The 10,553-nt window shown below is 40.5% G+C and overlaps 1 protein-coding gene across 1 annotated transcript in view; it reads right to left on the bottom strand.

The window, feature by feature from the left end:
- Positions 1-4,217: 4,217 nt before the first annotated feature.
- COL25A1 (collagen type XXV alpha 1 chain) overlaps positions 4,218-10,553 on the bottom strand; it is a 323,508-nt gene continuing 317,172 nt past the window's right edge. The window contains exon 38 of the mRNA XM_063336217.1: positions 4,218-10,029. Within this exon, the coding sequence (XP_063192287.1) occupies positions 10,027-10,029 (3 nt within the window). The 3' untranslated portion in view covers positions 4,218-10,026. The remainder of the gene's footprint in view (positions 10,030-10,553) is intronic.

Here is a 10,553-nt window from a genome sequence, read left to right as displayed (position 1 = left end):
TCTCCTCTGGAGCTGCTGGGAACGCTGACACGGGAAAATTTCAGCTGTTTATGCTGACCTGCCCGGTCTTGCTCACGCAGAAACCCTGGACCGCAGACAGATTTAAGGGATATGCAAGCTGCTCTGCTTCTACTCCTTTACAAGCATGCGTCAGCAGCCAGCCCTGCCTGTAGCAAAAGAAAGTTTGTTCACAGCTGGATCAGTAATTGCTTGAAGGAACACTAAACTTCATCAGGAAAGCTCAGAGTGGTAGGTGAAGCAGCTTGTTAGAGGGCGGGTTGCTTCTCTGTTCCTTCACAGCCATGGAAAGAGGCTTGGCCATCAAGAAAATATCCCTCCCTCTTGGCTCAGAGGTCTTGCACTCTTTTTTGATGTTATCAATCAGCAGGAGCAAGCCTGCCAAGTCTCATATGTGGAGCAGAGGAGGTCTTTCCCCATGATTAGCAAAGAGAGACCCTGCCCGAGACACAGTGCTTCCTAGCACCTTGTCACTTGGCTTTTTTAGACCTCTCCTGTTCCTTCTACTTGCCCTTATAATGCTGTGAAGTAAGTACTAGCAGCTGTTTCTCTGTGATTTAGAGAATTATTAAAACAGGGTTTTTTTCCAAATTTTGGTGTTTTGTGTTTTTTTTTTTTAAAAAAAAAACCCTATACTGTTTTCTCCATCCTGCTCTGTTTGCTTCCTGAACATGTCAATTGATTTTTTTTTTTTTCCCCTGCACTTATTTAAGGGCTTTGGCCTGGCAGGGTACCAGCCACTGGCAGCCTGGCTCCTTGTATGAATGATGAAAAGGAGTAAATATTTCTCAGAGCTATTCAAAATATCCAAGGAAGGTGGGTGCCTTCCTCTCCTTATTTAACTCTTAAAGGAGTCACTGGACCTCTAAAAAAAAGGACGTCTTCCTAGTACACCCTGAGAAGTGAACCCATTACAGATGGTCAGTGGAAAATGAGCTGCACTTAAGATCTGTTTCAATACAGAAAGGTAAAGATGGAGAAACTGCGTACCCACCTGCACCTTCTCCGGGATAACCAGCTGCTTGGTATCGACTCTGGGAGGGGAATGGCCGTGCCCAGGAGTTGATGCAGTGACGGGTCCAGCAGGCCCCTGAGGCGGTTGAGGGCAGGGGGTGTTAATTGGGTACAAATAGGCCAAGGGGAAGGCAGGAAAGAGCAAGATTATGTTACTGGCTGAGCTTCATGGCAGCATCACTTTTCACAGCCATTTGCATGCTTGCTGGGGCCTGAATAATTTTTTGTCGAGAATCATTTCAGTGCTGAATGTACCAGTAGTGGTTGCAGTTCTGGACTTTTAAGTGGCAAATTTATTCTATACACATCTTTCTGACACAAGCTAATTGATAACTGAGAGATGACTTTTTATATATATATTTTTATCCATTTGTTTTTATCAGTTTTAACTCAAGCAGAATCAATTACTTCACAACAATCTTAATATGCCCAAGAGAAGAGAGCTCCTAAAAGCGTGCGAAAAAGTTTCCAGGTAGTCGTTAGCTCCAGGAGGGAGCAGCCAGACAAAGGTGATGCCAGTGAGAGCTTGCGGCTGCACAGTTTAGGTGTTGGCACTTGGAAAACTCAGTCAAGCTGTAACCTACATGGACAAAAATAATCAGGATATTTATTAGTTCTTGAGCATTCTGTCTTGGTATAAGCACATGCAAAAACCTGCATCTTGGTTGGTGTGACAGGAGCTGTGTCCATCTTTGATCTCACAGAAAAACTAAAGCAGCTTGAGCACAACCATACCAGCAGACTGACCTCTCCGAGGAGGTTTGTGTACAGTATTTTCCTGAATGCTACGGTTCGTGTGTGTGTGTATATATTTGTATGTATGCATGCATATATATATATGTATCTATGCATGTATTTATATGTACGTGCATACAGACACATATTTACAAGCATATATATGGAGCATCCAAGCTCCAAGTTTTGAGCAAGAATCCAAACCCACTGCATTTTTCCACTGCAGCCAGGAGAGGAGAATGCCCTATGAGTACTCCGTCTGGAAATTGGCAGAAGACAACAGAAGAGACGGTAATTAGTATCCAAGGGAAGACAGAAAGACTCCGCTTGCAGGAACACAACTTAAATGTTTTGGCATTCCCTTGTTTTCTTTTAATACTTATTTGGGTGCAGTTGTTACTACTTGCTGGAACATGAATGCTCTGCCAGCCCCTCATTTTGTTTAGTTCTTTTTGTTTCTACACAATTGTATGTTGTTATTATAAATGAACCACTCGGTGAAGCTGTGTGGGATGACGATATAAAAAGCGACTTCTGTTGCATTTTTTTGACTTTTGTAGAATCGTTGTCACCAACGGGTAGGGATTAGCAAGTTTAGTAGGTCCACAAAGCAGAGTTTGATGTCAGTAATGGCCTTTAAGTGTTTAATTAAAAGCGCAACTTAAAAAAAAAAAACTAGAGAGGGAGAAGCAGCAGGCATTTCACACACAACCCTGCGTGTGCTTTGGCATGTCGCAAAGTGATGAGGGAGGTATTGGGATAGGGGGGGAACGCCAGAGGAAAGTCGTGTCCCCGTGAGTGCAGCAGGATGCGAAGGCTGTAGGACACTGGCTACCTGAGGGGTGGCTTTAGAGGGACCGCGGTACTGAAATATACCTGAAAAATAGCAGGGAGGCAGTAAACGGACTGCATGGGAAAGGCACGGACAAGTAGCTGCAGCAGCAGCCGGAGCGCAGCGGCTGTCACCGTGCCGGCAAGGACACTACCCCAGACAGGCGCACCGCAGGCAGGGCGCTTGTGGCGGCTTGGCTGACACCGGAGTACCACCGTGGCGGGGGAACAAGCGGGAATTGTCCAGAACATATTTTGTGCTTGTTTCTCAGCGGGACAGCTGCAGCAGAACCACCTTCCCTCCCCTACCTAGAGGGGAAGAAAGGAGAAATCTGGAAGGAACACAAGGCCAAGAGCGACCGCAGCAGCCCGGGGCCGGGCGTGCGGCCTGGCACAGCGGACGCTGGGCACCATAAACTGCAAGCGCCTCATCTGGGAAAGGGAGCAAAGCTATTTTTACCCCCCCAAGAGCCTAAACCAGAGCTAGATAAGATTACCGGGCATTTGCGGAGATTACCAAGAGTTAAGAGTAGAGGTCAAAGCCCCGCGGTGCTCATTCTCATTCTCTCTCTGAGCCTGGAGCGGCTGCATTTTTGAGGTGAAGGAAGGGGAAAGGGGAAACAATAGGGAGTGTTTTGTTTCTCTGAAATATCTGGGGATTTAGAAAACCCAAACATTAAAATAATGCTTTGAAGAGATTACAGCCGCTGCCCAATGTTTTATTTTTCAAAAAAGGCCCTTGGTTCAAGGAGCGTCCTGCAAAAATGTGTCGTCTTAGACCAGGGTGCTTGAAAACATACCATTTTGCAATAATTATTATGCTCCATCTTTTCTGAACAAACTGGACTTATGGTAAAAGGGACCTTCACGTTTTCTAGCTTGTGCTGTTCCTCGTGACGCTGCCTGCACACATCTTTGTTTCTCAGCAGTTCAGGTTATTTTTCACCTTCGGTATTACAGAAAGGGGAGAACTGGTGGTTTTCAGCGTTATTTCTTTGGATCCTAGGGTGCCTGTGGACTTGCCTAAGAAATAGTTTCAACTTCTGGCTAATACATAGATCCCTGCAGCTTTTCCAGAGCGAGGAAAGGCGCCGAGGTTTGCAGCAAAGCTTCTTCCTTCCTTCCTTTTGTGGACGCCCGTAGCCCGTGCTGCCTGTCCAGAAAAGATGACTGAACGGACTTGACTTTGGAGGGAAAAGACATATTAAGAATAGGAAGAGCAAGGTGTTGTTTTTTTTTTTGTTTGTTTGTTTTTTTATTGCACTCTGTAAGAAAACGGAACACGTGGCAAAGGCCCTGATTTTTGCGTGAATGTGAATACTGACCGACACAACCTGCGCTAGATTGCAAACTACAGATTGGCACAACGCAGCGCACGCCTTCTCCAACCCGCACACACTAGAACAATTTTTTTTTTTTTGCACCAACACTAAGAACTTTATAACTATGCAAAATCAGCACCAATGGTTGGATTAATATTTTAATAATTACACACTTTTTACATTATGAAAATAAATCATAAATAGTGTAAAAATAATTCTGAAGATCAACTTCTCACAAGCAAGAAACAAAACCCGAAGTACAAAACTGAAAGAAAACAAAACAGTATTCAACTGAAAAACAAGGAGAAATTTTAATAATAAAAACAAAAGCATGCTGTTTGATTGGGTTCAATTAAGTCAGGACCAGAAGCCACAAGAAAGTGGTAATTAATAACAAATTAAAATGAGTGATTAAAACCTTGCCATTCTTTACACTACTCATCAAAAGAGGTCTCGTGACATATTTACAGTGCTAAGACACTCAAAATATTTCTAGTATTGATAATATGATACTGACCCATGTGTTTCCCCCCCCCAAGCATTGTAATCCTTGCCAAATTACTTTCTTTGTATTTTTATCTCTTCTACTGCATTTATGAGACCATTTGCAATACAAAAATAACGGCACATATAGATGAACTTAAAAAAGTAAAAAATACAAATAAAAATATATAATATTTTCCAAAGGAAAAAAGTCAGATACATACATCTTAGTAACATTTTTAAAGTTGTGTGATATTTTCCCAAACATGTACAATAATATAAGAATATCCACATATATGTTAACAATATGTAAAACATTCTTCCACCAACCCAACTCTTCATAATACTTCAGAGAAGTGTGCAAGTACCAATGGTATCTGGGAAATTCATACAATTTCTTTTTTAAATAGAAACAAGTAAAACGCTAACGGTCCCAGGTTAAGTTAAGGCCCCCTGTTTTCCAAAGAAAATTCAATTTCCAAGCAGCATTGATAATTGGATGCATTTAAAAACAAATGAAACAAAAACCACACTCCAAATCCTTTTTTTAAAATAGAAACTCTGCTTGTTTTGCGGAGTATCTTTTTCAAATTCTGTCAGAAATGATGGTGGCAGGCACTTGTTTCTAACAGCATTTAATGAATCCAACCACCATATAAAGTATTTCAATAACAGAGGGTGCAAGAAAATCTTCATTTGTACATTACAGCAACATTCAGATCTATAATAGCAAGTTGCAGAAAGGAAAAACAAAATAAAATAAATCAATAGCAGGTGTTAGTTTTAATTCTGGTCACTGAACTTGACTAATTTTTTTGCAATGATTAAAAATTAGACTTACTTTTGACCACTGTCTTTGCAGATATTAGTGTTTTGTGTGACTCTCTAGTGTGAGAATTTAGGTCTCTCATTAGGTAAAATACAGAGACTTAAAAATGTAATTTACGATGGTCAAGCAGCAGAGATCAGGAAATTTGAAAGGAAACATCAACTTCTGCGTGCCTTGAACATCTTCCTCCCATTCAATAGAGTGGGAGTGTCTCTGCAGTTTGTACTCACCGAAGTGCTCCTGATTTAGGCAAAACCCCACCGTTGAGGCTGATAATATTCCCCATGTCGCTAAGCACGGGCCCTGGGTCCTTCCTTCCACGTGTCACAAAGCACTTTGCGAGGGAAGGATGCGTCCCTCTCCCCGTTTCCCTTCATTGCTGGAGAAAGGGAGGCACAGCCCAGTGAAGAGCCTTCCATGGCTGAGCCCAGGTTTACAACCCCGGTTCTGCGGCGGTCAGTGGGACAACTCTCTCTCTAAACCCTGACGGGATCCAGGCTGCGAACCACATCTCCTGACGCGGCCCCCAGCCTCACGCAGCACCACCTTCCCACAAGGACCAGAGGTCTGCTCCTCTCATTTGGGGTTGCATCGTCTCTTCTGCTGGCGTAACTGAGTAACCGATGCTCACCTGCGCTCTTCCTCGAGCCTAACGCTCAGCGGGGCCAACGCTAACTTTCCGCACTGTACATCAATCTTAAGAATTATCCCTTTTTAAACTCTATACTTTACACATTTGTAGGTATGTGGATTTGACCATTCTGAAACTCATTCATACTACTTACATGGTAGACTAAAAGAATAGTTTTAAACAGCTTTAAATAGTTTTTTAAACAGCTGGATGAAGAGTGTCATTCTGCCTTGCTACACTATCAGAACGTGACATCAAAATCAGCAATAAATAAAAATATAAACCAAAAAAATACATTGTATCATTTTTCCATGAATTAACGTTTCATGCTTTACCTCAGGAAAAAATAAAAAGGTGTCCAAAGCATCCTGAAAGAAAGATTCCCCATAGCTAATCTATGAATATGAAGACAAGGACCACGTATGTCAGACATATTCCATACAGTGCTTAAAAGACTTGCTGCTTCTGTAGCAGGACTTCTGCACGACGCGGTTATAATACACTGGAGTAACAGATGATTACAAAACTTGGTATGAAACAATACTGAAAACTCTCAAAGAAACAAGAATAAATCATACCTGGAAAAGTCAGGGATATAGAAACTGCATAGACTAATACCACTACACATTTCCAACAACTGAAAAGACTGGTAGAGGAACTACTTTTCCTGTCACAAACTAAACAAAACAGATCATACCTATTTGGAGGAATGCTACTGAAAGATACAACACCACGCAGGTGGTTCAAACTGTAGCTTTGCCATCAAAAGAAAAAAGATATACTAGCACCAAAAATAGCTGGTTTTTTAAACAAAAGAAACATGTTGCAAGTCTTCACAGGGTGCTTTTCTTGATGAAATATTAAACCCAATTCTTTTCTTTCTTGTACTGAACATGCAACTTTTCTAGATACTGCTAGATTTTATTTCAAGTCAATCCTTGAGAAGCAAATATTAATGTCAAATCCATGTATGTAGTTTCGCCTGTCAAATTAAACTGTTTATCTGCTGTTCACCCACAGTCATTGAAAAGGAACGAAGCTTTAATAATCGAACAATACAGAAGCTTTAAAAAGTTGTTAAATTATTTGGAAAAAAAAAAAATTCCTACCTGCCGGGAGTTAAATAAAGAAATTACAAGACAGCAAAGAACATGAATAAAGGTGCTTAAGTGTTTCCTCAGCAGGGTCTCAGTGTCAGGGAGTTAAGGGAAAACTGAGTTTTGACTAACGCATAACAGTAGTGCCTACAATTATGTCCTGAATGAAGACATCATGAACAAAGGTTCTGCCACCTTTGTAAATGCATATAGAAACGGGTGCTATGAGGACATTTTAAAAGCATAGATATACGAGTTTTAAAAACATGAAAGAGCTAATGACAGCATGCGTTTAATAGCTCTTTATCTTGTTGCTATTACTTAAATGAGTTGTGTTTGTGGACACTCTCGATATGGATTTGCTAAAACATCTAGCCAGATAATAAACATCCTAATTTATTTTGCATTTGAACACTCCGAGGGACATTTAAGAAATATTTCATCTTACTGCATGATTGCCAGTATTTGATATTTTATAAAAACAGTCAACTTCTAGTCTTCACATCTCTAATATACCTAGCCAAATGTGCCAAGTCAGGACATAGGCATAAAAGACGCTTTTCTGTTAGGTGGGCAGGTTGCTCCTCAGCCTGTTGGTTTTTGAGATAGTGCTTCTTAAACAAGCAGACTAAAACTGGCAAGTCGGAGGGCTTACATGGTGCTCCTCTTGTCCCCTTTTCTGGAAAGTCCCTCATTCACATTACTGCTGTAGCACTCTGATTATGAACACTTTATATTCAGTCTATGCCATGTGAAGGCTTTTACTATTGTAATCATGATTACTCAAATAGATCGATACTCGCATCTCTGAAAATTTAAGCAAAGAAAAACATTTTTCCTCAGATCTGTGAACACTTGTTTATTTCTTACTATTGGAAAGATGGAATTGAGTAGTAAATATATATATATATTCAGTATATATCTCTATATAGTGTTGGAATTGTGTTTTTATTAGTAAGGTACTACTAGGTGGAGGCCACTAAATTGATTTTTAGTCTTAAAAATCTATGGAAAATTTTCCCTCATGAAAAGCTTTTTTTGTCTCTGATATGCCAAAATGACAGTAAAGATTTAGCAAAGTGAAAGATGGCATTACAGTGGCATTTCCATCGATCTAGGATTGTGAAGCAATACGAAAAGTGCAACCACAGCAGGTCCCCATCTTCACACGATTTAGAACTGATGGAGCAAGGAAAAATGTGCATTCCAGGAAGGGCAAGGTGCCCGCATATGGATGGAGACAGGCTGTCTTCCTCAACTTTAGTTTTGGTCTACGTATGAAAGACAACTCTCAGAAAAGTAACTAAAAAAGTTTGTGATCATCCTGCTATACACCAGGAACGGAAGTGATATAAAAAGAATTTCCATCTGCCAAATATGGCACCATTTCTCATAAACTAGTCTCTCAAACTAACTACAGTGCACCATATGAAGACTCAAAACTGGAAAAAAAATACCTCGTGGCAAAAACTACAAATGTGCACAAATTTAAGTATTTCTAGCAATAAAAAAAAGTGGAGAAGCAAAACTTTGCCAGTGTTTCTCTAGAAAGCTACTCATCTGAACAGAAATGGAGGAATATCGACACCTTTAACAGTGTAATGCGATGGCAAGTGTGCAGTGGTAATCACACAGACTTGTTTCTCTCCAATGTTTTTTGAGTAATAACGTCCACTAAGTTCACTGTAACAGCAGAAAAAGAGCAAGATGAATAAATCAGCCTGTGAAACACAAAAATAAAATTTTCTTTTTTAGACTTAAAGGCTTAAAGACTCTGAAATAGAAACTGTTAATACTGAAACAAGCTGAACACGTGGCTTGAAGTATTTTCTTCAATGCCATCATCACAAATGTTGAGTACATTATTGAAATGCATCCTTTATGGCAACAGTTATGGGAACAGGAAACAAAATTAACCACAGCTTCCAAAATTCTGCACAGAAGTTCAGCTAGTTTTGTGTAATTTAAACTGAATCACATGAAAACCACACCATGGTACAGACGTCCCTGGTCAGTTCCATTATCCTCCTCCTCTGGAGGATGTTCCGATTCATCCCTGCCTCAAGAATGCTTTTTCCTCCAGCAGTCCCAACATACAACATGCAGAGCACATACTCTGTCCATCCTTGAGTAAGGTTGAGAAGCTTCTGGTCTCAGGCGGTGTCTGCCATCAAATGATCTCTGCAGCACCTCTGTAACCTTTTCAAACAACCCACAGAGAAGTCTGGTTTCTTCTTCAAACTTCTTTCCTTCTCGATTAAGGACTCGACAGGGCCTATCGTGAATGTCTTCACGACCGTGAGCAGTGCAAGGCAAACCGGTGCTGATTAACAGGCGGGACCCTCTTTGATCAAAGGGGCCAGGCGACTCGCAAGACTGGAAGCCATCCACCTGCAGCTGGAACGCTATCCCCCAAAAATTCAAGGCCTCTTTCTATCCTCCTCTGGTTTATCTCTTTTTAGCAATAAGCCATGGTGTGACTCCCTTGAGATGACAAAAGGAAACGATTCAGAAGCTGGAATCAAAGGTCACCGTGAGCAGCCATTTAGCACGTGACGTGATCACACAACAAGCAGGTTTGGCACACAAACTCATGCTTTTAGTCCATACAAGCAGATACGGTGGCATGAAACAGTGAAGTGTTTAAGATGGACATGGAAGCCAAGTCAGTAAACTCCAACGACAGCTGGTACAGTACATTTCATAGCGTTTTGCTCTTATTTGGTCACAATTTGTTGTAAACTAGTTCATGGCACTCATTGTCCATGCAGGTCCACAAGCCAAAATATAAGAATTTACAGAAATAATCAGATTTCTATTATTGATCGTTGTATCAAGATCTCTCTCATTTGAGAGAGAATCTTTGCAGGTTTACCCTGCAGTTATATATCATCTAACTGCAGATGTAAGTGAAAAAAGGATGTACACATGGACTATTGCAAACAAGTAGAAGCAGCTACATGTAAACATATCTCAGACTTGTAAAATAAATTTTTCAGTTTTCAACTATAAATACAAAAAGTGGAGCACTATATACACAACTTCATGCTTGTAAGGTTAGATTCATCACTGCAGAGACAAAAAGAGGTACAGATTAATCAAATTAGTAAATCAATATTTCAGATTTCTATTCCAAATACATAGATACGACAGAGTTGCAAATACAGACAGTTATTTCCCCAGCACCAGCTATTCTTCAGAGATAAATGCATCCAGGAGGTCACTTATGCTTTATGTTTTCTAATGTATTATACGCCAGTATCCCTCCACCTACATTATTCTGAATACTATGCTTTTAAATCTAGCACTGTCTAGGTTAAGTCTTCACTAAAATAATGTTGTCGGTTAAAATTAGCATACAACATAATAACCGGGAGAATGTATTGAAGAATAGAAAGGTAAGGGAAAGACAAGGGCAGGATGCACTGGTCTTCTAGATATCCCAGAAAAATAATATCATGATAGATCAATATAAATACTTGATAAAAATGCCACATCCGTGAGCTTTTATAAAGAATGGGAAGCAGTGATCATGTGCAGAAACCAAAGGATGTATGACTTTTCATATGAAAGAGAAAAGTCTTGGACTTTCC

The sequence above is a fragment of the Chroicocephalus ridibundus genome, chromosome 5 (genome assembly GCF_963924245.1).
Source record: "Chroicocephalus ridibundus chromosome 5, bChrRid1.1, whole genome shotgun sequence".
Classification (NCBI taxonomy): domain Eukaryota; kingdom Metazoa; phylum Chordata; class Aves; order Charadriiformes; family Laridae; genus Chroicocephalus; species Chroicocephalus ridibundus.
The sequence above is the reverse complement of the archived record's forward strand: the minus strand, read 5'-3'. Positions and strand labels throughout refer to the sequence as shown.